This window comes from Xylaria bambusicola, assembly GCF_022495145.1.
Source record: "Xylaria bambusicola strain CBS 139988 unplaced genomic scaffold F5B22scaffold_24, whole genome shotgun sequence".
NCBI classification, from domain to species: Eukaryota; Fungi; Ascomycota; class Sordariomycetes; order Xylariales; family Xylariaceae; genus Xylaria; species Xylaria bambusicola.
This window is the reverse complement of record NW_025953577.1, coordinates 200,422-220,302: the sequence shown is the minus strand read 5'-3', so window position 1 is coordinate 220,302 and position 19,881 is coordinate 200,422. Positions and strand designations below refer to the sequence as shown.

The following is a 19,881-nucleotide window of genomic DNA, read 5'->3' as shown; positions in this document are numbered from 1 at the left end:
TTCAACTCTGCATCCACCATCCAGATCCTTGCAATTGTGTTTTCCCAAAGGGCCTCTCCCGGCCTCATCAATCCACGTTGGTGCCCATGCTATTTTGGCAATGGAATTTGGGGCGTTCGACAGCATTACTGTGATGTGGCTTAGGTTGTTGGCTTTCTGTGAGAATGCTGTTATCATTATGTGACACAATTACGTCCGTTTCCGTTGGATTTCAACCTCTTCCACGTACATGCCAGTCAGCTTATACCACACCTATGCTTCACCAATATCTTTTCCCGCTTGCTCTTTATCGTTCTTTATCTTGGATACGGACACATTGTTACAGCCTTATCTGCCCCAGCAAAGCTTCTTTATCTCTACACCGCCGAAGAGCGATATCGCCATACCTAATACGCCGTTGGGTGACTAATAATGATAGACAGTACGATAAGCTCGATTCCAGATAACAGCTCCTGGGTCATCACGATATTATAGCCCAGGTTTATCCTCGACAAGAAGAGACTTGCACCGATTGCCTTTTTCTCTTGCATAATTGACCCTTTATATCTTCTCACATAACAACCTAAACTTGTGGGGTTCTATGCGGTATGTACATGTGCACTCTGACAATAGCCCAAGAAATGAGCCGCAGCTGCATGACCTATTCGGCAATGTCTAGGTAGTAACCAACCTTTGGGTGTTACTCCATTGTTCGCTTCAAAATGGCTGCGTTGTTGCGAGCTGGGAATAGTGACTGCCCAATTTGGAGTTGAAGTCAATGGGTTCTTTCCCCCTCGTGTGCTTTGACTGTTTCTGTGTTTCGTGCTCTCCAATCCCCGTATATATGTCATGACTCTCGATTCAGCCTATTTGACTACTCGCTGACTGTTACATGTGTTGCAGGCTCTTTTGGTCTCTGTCTAATACAAATTGCTACTACAATCGCTTTGAACATTTCAGCTAATACGGCCTACAACCTTTTGTTGTATACTATTCGTTTCTTACCCCAGTTATGAGCGCCGCCACCATGTCTTCGATCCCCACCGTCCCACCTCGTCCTACGAGGAGCCAGGAGCAAACTAATGGCGCTGCTCCCACGATTCCGGCTCGTCCTACTAAGCGTTTCAACCGCTCTGTCTCTCCGAATCCCGATAGGTTCGCCCCGTCACCTCTTAACGAGGGCGCTTTTGGTACCAAGCCTAAGCGACTCAGCCAAGGCTTCCTTGGGGAAGAACTTGAGCGATCTACCAGTGTTGATCTGCCCGGTGTTGGCCAGGAGGGTCAGGAATATGCCAGGGCCCTTGAAGAGCTTGGCACTTCATCGCCCGAGGAGAACCGCAGCTCATCTCCCGAACAGACTCGCATCGTTGGCGAGGACCTTAAGTTACATGCTCCAAAGCCCACCGTCCCCGCTGCGAGCGCCAAACAGCGAGTCGCCACCGTCACTCGTACCGACTCTGAACGCGCTGCCGCCTTCGGTATAGGGCGCCCCAACAGCGAAGAGCCGTTGCACTCTGGTGCTCGAAGCTTGAAAAAGAAGGCTAGTACCACAAGTCAGCTCTCTCACCACAGCGAACTCCACACCGATGATGAGCATGGAATTCCTGAGATTGGCCAGAGGGTCCCCATGTTATCGTATGCTGGTGACGTGCAAGCTCCATCGCCAGCACCACCGCGAGCTTCGAGCGTGGATAGCACCAAGAGCGGTCGTCACCACACTCGTAGGGCGAGTTCTCGATCTGGATTCCATGATCTCCCACCGGGAAGCTACGGGTTACATGGTCACGGTGTCGAATCTACGGATAAGCTGGAGAAGGCTTATTACGAGAAACACCCCGATAAATACCAGAAGGAACATTATCAACCACTGCATGATCGTGTCCATGACTACTCTATGAGTAGTGAGAATCTTAATAAGATTGTCCGGGACACCGCTAGCCGTGGCGCTGGTTTTGGTAACGCAAGCCATCAACAAACTTTGGAATGTTTCTAACCAATCATGACAGGTACCATTGGATATACTGGAACGCCAAGTGAACAGGTCGGCTTTCAAGCCAGCGATGAGTATACTTCACGTATTGCCTCACCCCAACCGATCGAGTCAGCCAAATCGCCCCTGGAAAATATCATTTCTGGGCCTACCGATGAGAAAGGGAATGTTATCCATGTTGACGAAGACAGTCAGTACAAGGCCTTTGCTAAATATGGCGATGAAAAGTCTGCCGAGGGTCACGGTGCACACGACAGTGCCTGGCCAATTTTAGCCGCCGATGAGGTAGCTAAAGACCCATTGGCGTATGACCTCCAGCCAGCCGTCCCGCACAATCGACGTGGAAGTGACGACTCCAGGAGCCGCCCAACAAGTCGACCTGCTAGTGTCTATAGTCCTCCTCCGCCTGAAGTGCGCTCCACACCGCTCGAGGATGTTGAAGAGTACGAGCCATTGTTTCCCGAAGATGAAAAAGGTGATCAAAAGCCAAAAACAGCAGCCGAAAAATTGAAAGAATATCGTCAAAGATTTCCTAGTCGGGACATTTGGGAGGATGCTCCGAACAGCGTCCACAGCACTGCCGAAGTCTCCACGCCTGAGCCAACAGGCACTCGCCCGAAATCACGCACCACATCCGTAGACTTGTCTACGAGGGAAACAGAGACACCGGCCCAGGCATTTGCCAGAAGGCAGGAGGAGCTGGCCGAGAAAGAAGCTGTCACACCGGATAGCTTCTTGAATCGAACACAGCGACCGAAATCATGGGTCGAACATCAGCCACATATCGCCCAAGAAATTCATAGCCGTCCCAAGATGTCTCATCGGTTCCCCAGCCGAGATGTTTGGGAAGACACTCCAGACTCGCTCCAGTTCACCACGACAGTGTCTACCCCCCAATCAGCTGATGACTTGGGGGATGAGGAGGCTAAATCGGAAGAACCTGCGAATAGGCATGTTGTCCCCACTCGTCCACCTAAGAAACAGAACTCTGGGGATGATATTTCTTCGAAGCCTACTATCCCCGATCGGCCAAAACCGCGGGTTCCTGCTCGCCCGGTCAAGTCGGTTGTCGATGCTAAGGAGTCTGAGGGAGGTGTAAAGCAAAAGCCCGTCGTACCAGCTAGACCTGTGGGTGGTAAGATAGCTGCACTCCAAGCTGGTTTCATGTCGGATCTCAATAACCGGCTACGACTTGGTCCACAAGCTCCCCCCTCTAAGAAAGATGTGTCTCCTTCAGAGGAAGCAGCTGAAGAGAAGGAGAAAGCTCCTCTGGCTGATGCTCGGAAAGGACGCGCTAGGGGCCCCCAGCGAAGAGCACCGACTAAGAGTCATAGTCCCGCCTCTGGAATAGACAAGTCTGTTCCACCACCTGTGTCTAATGGCCACCCCGTGTTATCTTTCTCCATGACTAGGACGTTGTGGAGTATAGATGAAGAGGGTACTGTGACGGTTGATGACTTTGGCTCAGAAAAAGCCGGGAAACCCAAAGTCAGCGTTAGTGAAATTGAGCCAGGGGTAGAGGAAGCAAAGCCAGTGGAATCCCAGCCAGAACAGACAAAGGTGGAAGGGGTAGAGGCTGTAGAAACAAAAACGGAAGAGGCACCCGAGCAGAAGGAACCGGAAAAGGCAAACGAAGAGTTAGATGACAAGCCTAGCGAAAGTCAAGAAACAGTTGAGCAGGAGAAGTCACTCGTTACGAACACGGCAGGTGAGCCTATCTTGACAGAGACGGTCGAGAAGAAGCAGGACAGCGATGAGGTGAAGGAAGTGGAAGATGTAAAGGATGGAGGCGTGTCATAATGCCACTAACGTGATGGGTATGAGTCCTGTCACATCTTGGGAGCATTGAAGGAGAAGCTTCAAAGTTCTGTTGCGAATCATCTTTACTGTTCCTTCCGCCTTTCTCTCATTGTTAGAAAGTATTTGACTACGTAGCGCTCGTTTGCCAACATCGGTGCCTTTTGAAATATCACGGCTTCAGTCGAGAAATAGCAGAGCAGCGATATATAAAAAAAACCAGACGATTTTGTTTGACTTGTTATAACTTGTTGCTATCTTTATTCTTGAGTAAGAAAGTGCTCTGTATGGTCTTGAAAGAGTAGGGGTTCGAAGAGTGGAGGAGGAGGAGGAGGAGGAGGAGGAGGAGGAGGAGGAGGAGGAGGAGGAGGAGGAGAGATATATGATCTGTGTTAGAGATTCGTCGCAACCTATAGAAGATATTAGGATATATACTTATTATTACTTTGAATGATTGGCCTCTCGCTTTTACCCGACACATATTGCTATATCGATTTGACTCCCTCCCGGTGAATACGCTACTTAGGTCTAGGTTACCGGCTATCATGCGCGGCACTGACCTCTACGATTTCACGATATGAGCTAGGTAGGTAGCCAAAAGTGCGAGGTAACTGCTGCAAGGCTCACCCAGTATTTACAGTTTTAAATCTCATTGCTTAATAACGCAAGCGAATATGAGAATGGCTTTCTTGTATGTAAATAGAGAACCATTGAAAATAACATAGGTCAAATGGTGGAGTGTTAGATCAAGGGGAGACGCGTCGATATATAGAAGAAGGGTTTTAGTCGCTGGTTGCACAATGACATGCCTACATATCAATACTCTCGAATATATATATCCCTTGCATATGTACTCATGGTATGTAAGTGCTTAGGTATCCGTAGGTTAGTAACCAACTTACGTTCAATATATTACCTATAGACTCCGAAACTAACCCCTTTCTATGACTATGTAACTGCTGTGGTAGCAAGTGCTGCCATATGAAGAGAAATGTCTTATGCACTAGTTCTCGAGTTTTAAATTAATTTCCCTAAAGGACATATACGTACCTCGCTTATTCACCTTTCTTCAATGGAGAATAGAAGGAATATAGTGGCCGAGTTAGTATGGTCTAGCATAAAGTATGTAGCACAGCATATAGCATCAATACCGTAGCGTTAGACACCGAGGGAATTGAACCCTCATTAGTCGAAACTCTTTCTTTTTCCCCCTCCGTCTTTTGACACTTGAGACGGAGCCTCATTGTCTGGTGACATTTATTAGTGTTAATTTAGGCAGGCAGTACTTGAGATGTGCAGATGAGTGAATGTGAAGACGACAGAAAAAGAAAACCCTGGTCTCTACTTTCCAGTCTTACTGAATGAAGTGCTTTAGTTACTCGTATCCGTTACATTTGCATCTACAATCGTCGTGCTGATTGAACAAGGTAAACGAAGCTGGCAATGTAAATGATGTATTTTTATATCACTCCCTTCCCCACTGACATAGATAACGAAGGCAAGAAAGGAGACTCATGAACAAAATTGAGACATTGGAAGATAACCTAATCTTCACCTCTTAATGTATCTATCTTATCCTATGTCCATCCGTATAGAGCGGACCAAAATTTCTATGTTCATACATGCTTATCCATCTATCTACTTGAGAATGAGTAACTCATCATCGTCATCATCGTCATCCAAGAACACCATGCCACGTCCTTGGCTTACTCCGCCACTAGTTAACTCGGTACCTAGGCTCTCGCGCCCAGCCTCGCGAATCCCTTTCTCGGTGACGAAACGGGTCTTCTTACGCGCCGGGGACCGATTTCTATCTTGACCGGCCTCGTTCGTCCCATGCGGATTATCGCTCGCAGCCCCATTGGTGGCATGTAATTTCTGTCCTTCTTTCATCTTCGCCAATTTATCCTTTAGTGTACCTCCCCAACCTAATGCGGCCCCGCCAGAGGCTGCCGAACTGTTGGCGGTAGAGCCGAGCAAGCTCGAGCTCCGGCTCGACAGCGCGCTTTCGACGCGCTTCCGCTTAACGGGGCTGAGATGGATCTTATTGTTCCTATCTGCTATGAGGCCAAGGCTCTTCGCATCGAGCTGGGGGCTTGGCTCTTCTATCGAGAGGGTAGAACTTGCAGTCGTCGTCGATGCAAAGCTAGACCCAACTCGATTCGCACTCTTATTCTTATATGATAGGGGGCCTGTCTTCATATATTCCCTCCCTGCACCGCTCCCGACCTCACCTAGTTTCTGCATAAGATCACGCTCCTTTTCCTCTGTCGCGAGGCGTCGGCGTAGTGCTTCACTACGCTCGATAGTGCTGGCGACACCATTATGGGCGCCGCCTAAGATCTCATTATCAATCAAGCTGGCCGAGCTGGGTTCGTGTAGGAAATAGGCGCTTTGCGTCTCGCGGTCGTAATTCCCTCGTCGCTTCTTGCCTGGGTCGTTTGCATGTTGCTCCCATTTTCCTAAACGATATGAATTATGTTTCTTAGGCCCAAGACCCGTGTTGTGTGCGTTAACATCTTGTCTAGCTGCCAGCTTCTTGGACAACGCCAAGTTCGTGTGGAACTCGCAGAATTTGGTGCGTTTGCTATTCACCCAGCTGCTACAAAGCGCACCATCTTTCTTGATGCTCTCGCAGAAACCGAGATCTCGTGCAGTACCCACTTCTAGGATTGTGTCGTCGCCGCTGTTGATTACGAGACTAAATCTACCTGTGTCTGTCCTGTTTGGAGGTGGAGGCATGATTGTGGGGTTGAGAATGGCGAGAAGCGTGCCGGGGGTCAATTTCCAGTACCGCTCAAAGCCTGTATTGAAGAGAAAAAGTTCGAGTTCCCATTTCAAATCTACCAGTGTCAGGACCATATATTTCGCTTTGGTCGGGTCATGCTCCTTCTTCTCTTTGAGGTTACTGCCCGTGCTTTTATGTGCTCTAGGATCGGATTTGGATGCTAGTATACCAAACACGACTATGTCTTGCTCAATATCAGGCAGTTGGAATTCCGGGGCTTTCACATGTTTTAAGACATCTGGGATTGTGTATGTCTTCTTGCCAGAAAGGTTGCGGGTGAGGGTCAGGTGTGGGATTATTCGCTTTGTAAGGTGAAGACTAGAATAAGGTTCGAATGCCGACGCCTCCTCTTCCGGAACTTCGGCTGGTGGGACCTTTATCTTTCTTGTATACGTCTCCTTCTGTTTCCCTGATTCTAGTGGTTCTTGATCGCTTGCTGCTCCTGACAATTGATCTCGCGTGCTTGGCATGGTGTTGCTTCGCCTCAAACCGCCACCTGCTATAACCTCATCTCTACTGTATTCTTCCTCTTTGATTGGTAAATCTGGTAGTTGCATAGCGTTCCGTTTGAGCTCCTCCAATTCTTCCCTGCCTAGCTGAAAAGCATTGGTCCTCACCTGTTGTATCTTCTCCCGCCGCTCTTGTCGGGATTTCTCGTCAGTTCGAGCAGCAGCTAGTCGTTCGCTGAAGCTTTTCGGCCGTTCTTGGACCTTTGGCTGATTTGCAACGCTCAGCACTGGCGTGTTTGCTCTGTGAAGGTAGCCTCCGTGTGAACTATGACCAGTGTCCACTGTTTTCTTTACGCTTGGGGCGCGCTTTAGAGAGACGTCTTTTGCTCTGAGTCCCTTGTCTATTCCTAATCGCACCCTACTAGGCGATGTCATCTCTTGTGCCGTCTGTGACCTTCTTACAGGAGAAGCTGGAACTTCAACATCTGCTTGTGATTGAGGTCTTATTGTTGGGCCAGACCTTAAGCCATCAGTGCGAGACTGGGCTCGACTTGGTAATGCAGCATCTGGTTTCGACAGCAACTCGGGCTGTATAGCATTTGTGTCAGGTTCTTGAACTCTTTTCGCCTTTGCCGCTTGCAGCTTTTTCAGCTTGAGCTTTGCTTGTATCGCCGCTAACTTCAACTCTAGAGTTTCTTCATCTTCATCACCATCCAGGTCCAGATCCAGCCTATCGTCTTCGCCGTTTGTTCCTCGTGCGCTATGGGAATTGGCACAATTTGCTATTGGCCGCGAGGCTCGCTTGGATGGAGATGGAGAGGGCGAGGCTCGTTCGGCTAGCCGACGAAGTCGCTCACGTCCACCTGGCGTGCTTAAGAGGGCTTCGTGAGGCGAGCGCGGTGGCCACTGTTGCTCTGGCTCCGTCCCTGGTCCTATTGATTATTGATGAGCAACCTACCTCAGGGGTGATGTGAGATATTGGTAACGTACTTGGCGGCATCTTGCTACTCGTTAGATAATATGCATATCACCTTTTTCTTTACTAAGCTGGCCACACTCGAAGCATAGCAATCCGTCGGGGGCAGAGGCGAGAGCATACAGCTTAGATCAGGGCACATGGATTAATCTGGGCAGCTGTAGCTGGTGCACAGCGAATTCGAATGTTGCCGGTTAGAAATGCCTACAGGCCAACTGGGCAAGACTAGAGACACGGCAGCCGCAGTTCTGTCCTGGCTTGACGTTTGTTACTAGGGAGGCGTACTCCGCCTGCGTGCTATATTCGTGAGTACAAGCGGCTCTTCCCAGTTACTGTGAGACGGTTGCGATGACCTACCGTAGGTATATCTGGATGTAACCAAGGCTCCTATCTCAACTTCTGGATCCCAATAGCATTTTGCCCGATACGGGTGGCTAGGGCGTTCAATGGTGTGCACGATGTATCATTGTAGACTGGCTGGCTGGCAGGGTCCAGTTCATTGCTCATTGAGTGTTTCTTAATTGTGTGAGAAGATCGAGCTGAGGGGTGACGCGTTTCGGATAATTTAGTGGAGACTTATCCGGGGCATCGACGCGACTCGACGCGTTTGCACTATAACTTGCAGGGACCAATTTAATGTTGCAGTAGGTAGCAGATTCGGGATTGATATTGTTAAGAGGTAACTAACCTAGTTAACTAGTTATAATTCGAATAATTAAGAAGTGTGTGACCAAGGTTGATTTTCTAAACACGAAAGACCCAGGCTCGAGGAATACTAGGCAACTACCTAGAGCTTTTCAGAGCATCTAGCAATCGACGCACTTGAAAGCGAATGGTCATATTCTCAACAAATCATGGCGAGGACAAGGGCCTCCAAGGGCAGTGATAGCACAGCCAAAGCAGACAGCTCAGGCGCAACCACATCTGTGTCAAAATCAAAATACACAATATCACAGCCATCTCAAAACCCCCCCAAGGTCTTCATACTGCCCAAGAAAGCGACCGACGATGCCCGCATTGTATCGTTATTACATCCCCGCTACGCGAAGCCAACGCGATACCTAGTCTGTCCCCAGACGGGCTTTTACGAATTCACGCGCATCGCAGCACCCAAGAGCACACCGCAAAGCTGGCTGATCCAAGCCGACGAGTGCCAAAGTCTCGAAAACCCCGAGGCGAGCACCAGACCTGTTGAGAAGGATGCCGAGAGCTTCGGTACGTACGTGACAAATGGCGCCGAGCTCTTCGTCGCAACCCCTATCGACCCTCTATTCCTCATCCTACCTACCCTAATTGACCCCTCCAGCAAATCCGAGAAGCGAAGATACATATCCGGCGACGACCACTTCGATCGGATACAGGAAGAGTCGCCGCATCTATGGGAGATATTACGTTGGGGCGAGGGACGGATACGGGAATTGCTGGAGACGCGGTTAGGAGCTGTTTGTGAAACGGTAGAAGCCGGTGACGAGCGCATGTTCCGCTTCAGCGAGGACAAGCTCACGGCGGAAATCCTGAGCAAGGCCCGACGGATGAGCGCGCGTCCCTTGCCGCAGAGCATGGAAGAGAAGTTCGTTGTAAAGCCGCTTGAAGCACCCGTATTAGGAGTGAAACGAGAAACGACTACCACAACAGCGTCTGCCCCGGCGTCGGCAGAAGCTGTGCAAAACGATTCTTCAGCCATGAATTCCACAAATGGAACGCCCAGATTGGAAGCCAGCGAGACCGGATCCTCGGGCTCCTCCGCAGAGAGCGGCTCAAGCTTCGCATCAGAGGCTTCAACGGCCGCCACATCCGTCACGGCCTCCGAAGACGAGAGCCAAGCGCTGGCCGCCGCCCTGCAACCCGCAATGGTCGCCTCGGACGAAGTGGTGTCCCTCCAACGGCTCCGCACAGCCTTCAATTTCCTCTGTTCGAGCTATGCGCCGGCGTCTCTAGTGACAATCCTCCGAGCTAAATTATCAGCGCTGCCCGAGGCCGACTTCGCGCCCTTGGACACATATCTGTCCGAGGTGAACCGTTTGAGACAGGAGGCGGCTGCGGCGCGCTCAGCGGGCGATTATTCGCGGAAGAGGGTGCTGGATGAAGAGGAGCTTGCCGAGAGAGCGGAAAAGAAGCGGAAGAAGGAGGAAGAGGATAAGAGGAAGAAGGCTGGAGAATCGCGTGGCGTGAGGGAGCTCAAGAAAGTTAATACGGCGGGTATGAAGAAGATGAGCGACTTTTTCAAGAAGAAGGCTTAAGGGTCTGCGTCTACAGGTTAAGGGGCAATTGTATATACGTAATGATTGAAAGGGAATGGCATTTATTGGGTATCATTTGGGATGGACTGAGTCTGCATTGGTCTGGGTATCGTCAAAAGGTTCTTTTTTGGTATTGGCCATATCAGACCCAGCTGCCTTAGAGCTTGGCATATGGCCAGTATGCCACATGTATGGTCGTCAAATAAACAGGACTATGTAACTCAGAGCATCATTTTCCCGTTAGGTATTTGTTTTTATGACCCTCGTGCTCCTCTCGATCCTGCGCGTAAGAACGCCCTTCCAATCTTCGAGGTGCCCCTAGCACTCGAGATGGTGGATGCCGTACTGTCTGCAGACGGACTTGCACCCATCCCTGACGTTGGTCTTGAAGTTCCGATTCCCCTTCCGCGCGCCGTAGCCCTCGTAGTTCCCCGAACCCCCCGAGTACTTACTCTTCCGCGCCCCGTGCCAGCACTACTTGAGCTCGCGGCGGCTTCGCGCTGTCTCTGGCTCTCTTCTGCTTTACGCCGAGCTTCAGCACGTCGTCGCTCTTCCTCGGCTGCTCTACGCTCAGCCGCTGCAGCTTTGGCAGCAGCTTCACTCTCTATATCTGCCAGATCCTGCGTTGCACCCTTCCAGGAAGGATTCAGAATGAGCCTCTGGTTATGCTCAGTTTGTGAGAGAATACGCGTCCATGTGTTTAGGAGAGTGGATGCTGCATTGACAGTACTAGAAACAGTCTGCGCCAGTTTGGGGGCGTTTGTTAGTCAAGGCGCTTCATAGTTCACGTTCAATGGCTCATGTGAATAGATAGTATGATGTCGACATCCTTATCGCACCTAGGTGAACGATGAGGCTCAAGGGATGAATGGGTCCGAAGTGAGAGGCCAAGGGATGAGATAGTGGTGATGTACCTGCATGTTCCCCTTTGCTCGCTCAAGCGTACCAACCACCCCCTCGATCAACTCGTTCATGTTTCGGACACCCTCCAACTCCCGTTGCAGCGCTGCCTCGCGCGCATCCTCAGAGTCATCATACCGGTTATGCTGGTTGGATGGGGTCTTGGGTCTGTCGGGCTGTTGTGCCTTAGGATCTTTGGTATCGGAAGGCGAGTCGTAGGGGTCTTCGTGGTCCGAGTCCTCTTGATGGTCTGCCATTATGTGACGTCCAACGCCCAATGCCCAATTGATAGGTCTAGTAGGGGTCCCTAGGTCTCTGGTTCGGTAGGGCAGAAGAAGATGACGGACAAGGGACTGGTCTCGCTTCCCAATGATCCGACGGTGGGGGCTGACACAAAGGTGGGTTAAACAACCTGAGATACATGTATACCACTGTAACTACCGGATGTACAAAGTTTGGGGAGCCCTACTTCGTAATTTTGTATAACTGCCAGAAATTAGCACTGTATCTGGGAATGGAGGCTACAACGCGCTAGTATGCGGCAGCTAGCATCGACGTTATCCGAGACGTCCGCAACAAAGGGATGGTCAACTCTGAGCGTGGATGGAGAGCATCTGTTGACATGCGATGTCGATGCGACTGAACGAGATGGTGGCCCTATGCAGCCAGTACCAGTAGAATGTCGACAATGGAATCTCCAGAGCTTGGTGCGCGACGCGTGCAGGGATGTGCAGGGATGTCGGCGCGTCGCGGGCGGGCCTGCAACTACGTGTAAAGAGGATTGAGCAAACACGCTGTACCGTGTAGACACCTGAGCAATGACTGTACCTAGGGAAGTACCTCCCGGCCTAGGATGAGGGCAAAGATACATGCACAGCACTCAGATGCCCCTCTGATCTGCTCTGATGTTAGTGTCCTCTAGCCCCTCTAGCCAGTGAAAGTCCCTAAAATGCCCCTCCTGAGCCTTCCCTTGTTCTCATGAGCAAGGATACATGTGCAAATGCACATTGAGGCCCACTTAAACTCACTGTGCATGTAGTAGATACCCGCTATTGACGCAGTAGGCACTGTCCAGTGGGCCTCATGACTGCGGGTTTTCTGAGCCCACAAGTATCCGGTACATGACGTGTGGCCGGAAAGACCAGGGCCAGAGTGCAAGCTTGGGAGCTGTCAGTGACCTGGCCGTGCCCCCAGCCACTCGACTTTGCCTTGTTCCCGTCGTCTCTCTCTACCTCCTAATACTTCCCAGCCTCAAACCACAATCCTCCCTAAAATTTCCCCATTCCATCCCATCATATTGTTTCCGACCTCATCACCCGGCCGATTGTTGTTTTCACCAAAACATCGCATCGCGACAGTATCATCTTACTAAGATTCGTTTGCTTACTAGCTCTGGCTATCAGGTCGCAGCCTCGTCATTGACTCTTGTCCTATTCTTTGCAATATACTATTCAATAGAATCCGTACCAGGTAACTGCTCTCGAATTCTAGTCGATCGCATTCCCAGATCGACCCCAATCATAGACCTTCTGTCAGCCTATGCCTTGCCTCAGAATATCCTTTGGCTATCAGTTCGGCGCTTAGGTTAGGAGGCCGCAGTAATTGAGTTTCCTGGCCGTGGCTTACTTGCAGTGTGCGCGGCTTCGAATCTAAACAACGGCGACAATAGACCCCTAACAGGCTGCAATTAGCCCCAACCCCCAAACGCTACCATAGCCCTAGCTCCAAGACTGAGAATTAGAAAGTATATGCGTGGAAGAATACTGAAGAGGTGGTAGCCTTTGTGTGTTGAAAGAAGTTGAAAAGATTTGGCACAAACTAGGACAACCTTTGACTCAGAAACGCGGTCGCTACAGCGGTCGCTTATTCAACCAGAAATGGCCTCCAGTCTCGCCGTTTCAACGCCCTCACCACCCGGCACAGTTCATACTCCAGGTACCCCCAAGCATGGATACAATGATCCTTGGGAGCCCTTTTCACCGCGCAAATCCGCCCGCATCTCTTCCCGACAACAATCAACCAACCGAACACCCTCTCCCCGCCACACCTACCCTCAATCCACCCGTTCTTCTACAAAGACTTCTACACAGTTCTCAACCCCCGCAACCTCACCTATAAAAAAGCGCCAACCCGCCATGGATTCCGTTCGACGTGCATCTGGCACTCTGACCGCTGAGAGCGCTGCCAATGCAGCTGACTCATTAGGAATTAGCCCTAAATCGCAGAAGAAGTCCCTGGGCGCCGCATCCAATTCTCATAGCACTGGCATGCTTCCTACTCCCGCAAAAACTCCTCGCAAGCAGCCCAATTCCAAGACTGAAGCTGTCTCTCGTAACATAGCGCGCAACCTTTTCGCGACTGAGGAAGACATGCTTACTCCCAGAAAGAAGGCCAAGAGGTACACCGGCCTGACTCTTGACAGCTTCAGGGCAGAGAACGTAGAGGAAGATATCGAAATCTTCACCGATACGCGAGATCAATTTCCCGAGGCGGATCAAAGTGCCGAGAACCCATTCTATGGCGCTCACACCGTTGCAGAGCCATCTAAGCGGCGAAGCAAGCGGAAACCTGTCGTGGTTCCCGGTGAAGGCAAACAGTCAATCGAAGATGCTGTGAAACGTGACGATGGTGTGCTTGTAGTCTTGTAAGTTTATTCCTCACCACCATCACATTAGGCCCCTTTCACAGTTGATGCTAACCCAATACCTGTACAGCCGAGGAAAGAGGATGTTCCGCAAATTCGCCGATAATGATGAGGAGTCTAGCAGTCAGGCTGAAGAGGACGAAGCGGTCGACTTGGACTCGACAGGCCAAGCTCGCCGCAATCGTCCAATGACCCGCTCATCAATCAAACCTCGCCTACTCTTCCCATCGGCCAAGGGCAAGAAAGCTACTACAAGCACCGTTGAAGACGAAGAAGCTGTAACCGACATCGAGGATAACGTCTTCAACGATGTCGAGGCTGCTGAAGCTGAGCCACCCCAAACTCCGACCCAAGTCGCCAAAGGCAAAGTTGAGACTCCCGACGCCCCTCGCTTCGGCCCAGCTTCGCCTCCTAGCACGGGGAGAGCTACCCGATCTACAGACAAGCTCCGTGGAGGTGACACGCCAATGAAGGCTAAAGGCCCGAGTCCCTTCGACGGCTGGCGTCGCTCGAAGAGTCGAGCTGCCCCCCAAGGTCAGAAGAGGGATGGAGACCACATTGCCAAACCTACAGCCAGCGCTAAACGCCAGCGTGTTTAGGTTGCGACAGTGGATGACGATGCTATTAAAAATGCGTACGATCGACCTTGGGTTTTGCCGTCTTGGCGAGAGTGACAAGATAAGTGTGGGATTTTCTATTCTGTCTGGTATGGTTTGGGTTGTTCTTGTACTAGGTACTGAGGTGCTGAAAGGATAGTACGGTAGTCATCATGAAGACAAAGTGGGAAAGGGAAAAGAATGGGTATTAGCAAACGGTGTCAGGCGTTTCGAGGGTTCACGATGACTGTTACGAGGATGAGTTCGCCGCGGCATGTCAGGGTAATGCCCTACAAGAATGTATTGGAGGGATATGCTTCCGATGAGGCGACAATGCCGATAGTTATGCTCAACAAACAATGAGTGAGTTAATTCATTAATTAGAGGTTATCTCTACCAACCGATGTGACTTTGATTGTATCGTAGTTATCCTGTTATTTCGAATAGAACCATAGAAGTCTCATTTGGCAATTTTGCAGTTAGTTAAATCACTTTTCGAAGTTTTCTAAAACGATCCCTGTTATTTCTACGCATTTGAATCTGTCACAGGATAGGCTCGCTCTTGTCCGTGCAGCTCCCAATACTGGTTAAATATTATTTTAAGTTCATTGATTTCAACTTTGTTAATGAAAAAGGAGACCACATACCTATCCCAGGCATTGTCGACGCCGTTGTGGCGTCATAGAAAGCTTGGGTGACATTCAGGCAGTACCTACCTATTATTGTAATCCTACGGTAGTTTATCTGTAGCTCGCGTCACTTGTAGACCGGATGTCGAGACGGGAACCGAAAACTGCCCCGCCCCCACCATGAAGCTCCCGCCTGCCCTCGTTGAGACTTTACATAGTAAAGAGGTAGGTAGATAGCTCCGCAAACCGCACCGCCCTCTGTCCCCGCGAATCCAAGCCCGACATATTTTCGGGACGAAGACTACATTGGAACCCTTGCTATAGAATTTCAGTCTTCTCTTCATTATATCACTCTTCACCTCAACTAACCCACTGCCAATTGCCTCAATTGCCAAGATCGGGTTACTACAGTCAGACGACGACAAGCTACTCAGCCATCATACATCCGATTCGACAGTCGCTCCACCGATTCAAATCCTGCCACATAAAGAACATGCATATTCTAGTTACCAACGATGACGGGCCTCCTGGCCCAGCCTCTCCTTACGTTCACAGCCTAGTCCGTGCACTACAGAAGGCTGGACACATCGTTTCCGTGTGTCTTCCTGATACTCAGCGATCGTGGATAGGCAAGGCACATATGATAGGACAGACTGTTAAGCCCGTGTACTACCGCCCGCCTATCACCTACAACACTCTAGACGACGCGATGCCGCAAGGGACAACTCATCGGTTTCCGAGCCGCGGTCGTGACGCCGTTGAGGAATGGGTTCTCGTGGATGGGACGCCGGCGTCGTGTGCCCAGATCGGTCTACACCACGTATTCCGTGAACGTGGGCCAATTGATATAGTAGTCTCGGGGCCTAACTTTGGGCGTAACTCGACGGCACTATTCGCGTTGAGTTCGGGGACTTTAGGTGCGGCAATGGAGGCTGCTGTCTGCAGACGTCGAGCTATCGCGCTGAGCTATGCGCACTTCAAAGATCGACAAGATCCCAAGGACCCCGCCATCATTGAGCAGGCGACGCGGCACAGCGTGCGCGTCATCGAGGCACTGGCCTCGCAGTGGCCTACCGACGAGTCCGTAGACTTGTACACGGTCAATGTGGCACTGCTTCCTGGGCTTGAGAATCGCCGCACCATCTTCACACCCATGCTGCAGAATTACTGGGGCGATGGCGGTACGTGCTTCACCGAGGTTGAAGGCAGTGTAGGTGATGAAGATGAAGAGGAGGAGCGTATTCGCGGCACTGAAGGTTCGAGCAAGGTGAATGGGGCGAAGGCAGAAGGTGATGAAGAGGACGACGAAAATAAGGGATTAATACATAGACACTTCAAATGGAAGCCGAGGTTTGAGGATGTCTATCAGAGCGTAGAGGAGGCACCCCCAGGGAATGATGGGTGGGCGGTCAAAGAGGGCCACACAAGGTATGCTATGCACCCTTCTCCTCCTTCCACAGTTTCTTTCATTTCCCCTCTCTTTTTCTTGTTCGTCTGCAACGACATAGAATTACTGGCTTGGGTATTAGTCGCTGATAAAGTCATGCAGTGTCACACCAATGAAGGCAAACTTTTGGCATGCAGCGTCTCATTTACATGGGAAAGAGTTAGATTTGTGAGTTTCTGTCAGTCTTACTGCATTGCGTCTGGTTTAGAATACAATTGGGCGATATCCTTACCGAAGTATGGTCAGAGAATGTCAGAGGATAGATCACCATCCATGGTGGGTTACAGACTGTGTTCACTTCTGTCTCGATAGATTGCCTGCAATACACTTAGAGACGTCTACTACAGGCAAACCGCATTTGTAGAACAAGGTGGCTCTGAAATTCAAGCGTCTTTGATTGGATTTGCAGCACTCATGGTTTTTGCTGTCTGGCTTCATGTATCTTACTTTTCTAATCCCATGTAGGCAATATCACAAGTCCATTGAAGAAAAGCTATCCCCGTCTGACGTAACCAGCGAATCGACGCTTGTCCTACGCCCAAAGGACCAGTTCCACGCACTCGTCGCCTACGAAGACGCCTATGTCCAGCCCCTCATCATATCCGCGCTCGAGACGCTATTCCCGCCGGAAACTTTCACTGTACTTGCTAAGGCAGCCGATGCTGTCAAAGATGAAGCCATTTCATTGGCTAAGATTTTACCGCACCCTAGTTCAAATGTCCTGCAAATAACACCCTATGAGGCCATCGACTGGGACTTTGTTGCCGCGCATTCAAACACATGCCTGGTTAATAGCTACATGTTGCGCAAAGCTCTGATACGGAAACATTACCTCGCAGCGACTGTGGAACAATGGGTTGCAAAGAGGCCACAGTCCATACTCAAGGACCATGTGAAACGCTCTGAGGCGTTCGAGGTCGACTATGCTGAGTTTTTGGACGACGCACTCGTCGAAGCGTTCGATCTCAGGGCCAGTCTGGAAAGAAACGAGAATTTGCTGAATAAGGACGAGAGAGAGGCAAAGGAGGCAGGAAAAGGGGGTATTGAATGGTGGATTCTCAAGCCAGGTATGAGTGATCGCGGACAAGGGATCCGCCTCTTCTGCACGATGGCCCAGTTACAAGATATCTTCGACGGGTGGGAGGCCGAGAGACCAGATAGTGATGACGAGGGCGAAGACGCCGATGACGAAGACGGGGGCGATTACATCGCCACGTCACAGCTTCGCCATTTCGTCGCCCAGCCGTATATCGATCCGCCCCTACTACTCCCTGGAGACGATCGCAAATTCCACATCCGCACGTACGTTGCGTGCGTGGGGGGTCTCGACGTCTATGTGTATCGACACATGCTGGCTCTGTTCGCGGCCAAACCGTATGTACCACCAAGGTACAGCCCACCACAACAAGACCAAGGACATGAGGAATCTTCGCTATCAGGTGGTAATATCGACCTTGAAGCGCATCTTACCAATACGTGTCTCCAGCGCTCGGTAGCGGAGAACACGGTCCAGTTATTCTGGGATTTACCTCTCTCGGACCTCCCTTCATCATCCTCTGTTGGAGAAGAAGAAGGGGGGAGCAAGGGAAGAGACGCCAAGACGCACATATTCGAACAGATCTGCGACCTCACGGGCGAAGTCTTCGAGGCCGCTGCCCGAACTATGCAGATGCACTTCAGACCCCTGGAAAACGCCTTCGAGATCTTTGGACTTGATTTCCTTGTCGATGCTGCCGGCGATGTGTACCTACTCGAGGTTAACGCGTTTCCCGATTTCAGGCAGACGGGCGACGAGTTGAGGGATGTTGTTGCGGGGCTGTGGAAGGAGGTGCTTGGACGGGCTGTCGGAGGCTTCTTTGGGGGTAGGGGTGGCAGCGGAAGGGATGGAGAGGCTGGAGACCTTGTTCTTGTCCGGCAAGTGGATTTGGGGTGGTGAGATTATAGGCATAAAGAGAGGTACTGTCGGTGTTATATACCGTGCTGAGAACAACACGGGGATCTGATAGCTGTTCGTCGTTATGCCCTCACTCCGGTATTTGCACTGAGTTGAATGAGGCCACGAGTGCAGTCTTGAGTCGTTCGCGTCGATCTTGAAAATCCAGCACAAAGGTAATCTTTTATTGGTGTTATATGCGGGAAATTCAATACAGATACGGGGAAGGGAGGTCGATGGTAGGTACACAGATGACTCAAGATAGCATCGCTCACAGGACATAGACATCAGTACATTGTAGCAGCTATTAGTTATCGTTAGATACACGAATTTCGAGTTGACTTGAAGAGTTTGTAATTGGTCTCTACAATGGCTTGGTGGCTTCTATTAACGAGGTTTTGGAGTAACCACCCAGCTGGCTAGGGAGGTCGAGATGGGTATGAATAGAGTGGTTTAACTCTTGTGCGGGTTGAATGTGCAATTTTATTTTATTTTTGACCAAGATCACTATATATGTATTCTAAACCCTGAACAGTACTTTTGGAGTGAATGTGAACTGTCGCACATACTAACAGGCAACCAGCTGGTCTGTTGACTCATGCTACCAATCCCTCGGTTTACTATGTAAATGGATGACTGAGACATTGTGCAACGTAGCGTAGTTTGCGCCCATACCCATAGCTACCACTTTATCTCTAACTTTAGGTAGCCTTGAGGTATCCTATGGAAAAGCAATCATTCCACCGCACCTTAGCGGCCATGATGTTTGGAACATGGCTTTTAACCAGCGTATTACCCCGAGGCTGTCCGCGGATCATCGACGAGCCTATGAGCTTAGAAGGGAACTGGGGTCGATTTAGATAATAATCCCTGAACTGGGATATATTTTTAAGGGCGTTAGTTAACAGGTGTGCCCATTTCGACTGCAAAAATTGAATGACGATGTTTAGTTATGGAAATTTTAGAAACTCTTGCAATGTTAGTCAATAGTCGGTCGAAATTGAGACAGCAGAGGTATCACGTCATTGTGACTGGCTTGGCTTGGCTTGGGGATGGGTAGATCTTTACAAAAGCCCTCAGCTTGAGCGAGCTTGAGAGGCTTCTCTTGATCTCGCCCGTAAATATTAGGGTTCAAGATCAGATAGGAGGTTACACTGCAGACAGATCGTTTATACCGTCCGGTTTCACAATGCTATGTGGCTGCCATAGCATACTCGGGCAGGCTCGGGATTGAAATCATGAGTTAGATGGATAATCTTTACGCAGTGTTTTGAACTTGAACCTAGCTAGTAGTGTAGATGTTCATGATAAGGTGGTATTGTTCAATGCCGGCCTTCCGGCTTGCGGAAGTGGTAGCACCTTCTAAATTATCAGGCGCTGGGAAAGCGATGAACTTCATCTTATGGGCCGACGTACTTTGTGGTTTGCGTGTGACACATCTCTCTGGCTGCATATTTGCTACACAAAAATCGTCACCTACTCCTATTGTGTCACTATGGACGGGCAGGGAGAC

The 19,881-nt window shown here is 50.3% G+C and overlaps 6 protein-coding genes across 6 annotated transcripts; 4 read left to right on the top strand and 2 right to left on the bottom strand.

The window, feature by feature from the left end:
- The first annotated feature begins 563 nt into the window (after positions 1-563).
- On the top strand, positions 564-4,088 carry F5B22DRAFT_609053 (altered inheritance of mitochondria protein 21). Its single transcript, XM_047975113.1, has 2 exons — positions 564-1,934; positions 1,986-4,088. Exons 1-2 carry the CDS (start codon positions 992-994, stop codon positions 3,767-3,769), a joined length of 2,727 nt encoding a protein of 908 aa, XP_047830241.1. The 5' UTR covers positions 564-991; the 3' UTR covers positions 3,770-4,088.
- A 1,121-nt stretch (positions 4,089-5,209) lies between these two features.
- On the bottom strand, positions 5,210-8,530 carry F5B22DRAFT_609050 (uncharacterized protein). The gene is made up of 3 exons (XM_047975112.1): positions 8,337-8,530; positions 7,994-8,269; positions 5,210-7,935 (listed from the first exon to the last, which is right to left on the bottom strand). Exons 2-3 carry the CDS (start codon positions 8,001-8,003, stop codon positions 5,405-5,407), a joined length of 2,541 nt encoding a protein of 846 aa, XP_047830240.1. The 5' UTR covers positions 8,004-8,269; positions 8,337-8,530; the 3' UTR covers positions 5,210-5,404.
- Positions 8,531-8,725: 195 nt separating this feature from the next.
- On the top strand, positions 8,726-10,305 carry F5B22DRAFT_209540 (ribonuclease H2, subunit B). The gene has a single exon (XM_047969667.1). The coding sequence runs from the start codon at positions 8,834-8,836 to the stop codon at positions 10,217-10,219; it is 1,386 nt and encodes a 461-aa protein (XP_047830239.1). The 5' UTR covers positions 8,726-8,833; the 3' UTR covers positions 10,220-10,305.
- Positions 10,306-10,473: 168 nt separating this feature from the next.
- Positions 10,474-11,376, bottom strand: F5B22DRAFT_647124 (uncharacterized protein; the record flags this gene model as incomplete). The annotated part of the gene is made up of 2 exons (XM_047978825.1): positions 10,474-10,959; positions 11,134-11,376. 2 exons carry the CDS (start codon positions 11,374-11,376, stop codon positions 10,474-10,476), a joined length of 729 nt encoding a protein of 242 aa, XP_047830238.1.
- An 893-nt stretch (positions 11,377-12,269) lies between these two features.
- On the top strand, positions 12,270-14,870 carry F5B22DRAFT_609043 (uncharacterized protein). The gene is made up of 2 exons (XM_047975111.1): positions 12,270-13,763; positions 13,834-14,870. Exons 1-2 carry the CDS (start codon positions 12,997-12,999, stop codon positions 14,360-14,362), a joined length of 1,296 nt encoding a protein of 431 aa, XP_047830237.1. The 5' UTR covers positions 12,270-12,996; the 3' UTR covers positions 14,363-14,870.
- A 483-nt stretch (positions 14,871-15,353) lies between these two features.
- F5B22DRAFT_209318 (survival protein sure-like phosphatase/nucleotidase) lies at positions 15,354-19,011 on the top strand. Its single transcript, XM_047969666.1, has 3 exons — positions 15,354-16,416; positions 16,538-16,603; positions 16,901-19,011. Exons 1-3 carry the CDS (start codon positions 15,482-15,484, stop codon positions 18,369-18,371), a joined length of 2,472 nt encoding a protein of 823 aa, XP_047830236.1. The 5' UTR covers positions 15,354-15,481; the 3' UTR covers positions 18,372-19,011.
- The last annotated feature ends 870 nt before the right edge of the window (positions 19,012-19,881 follow it).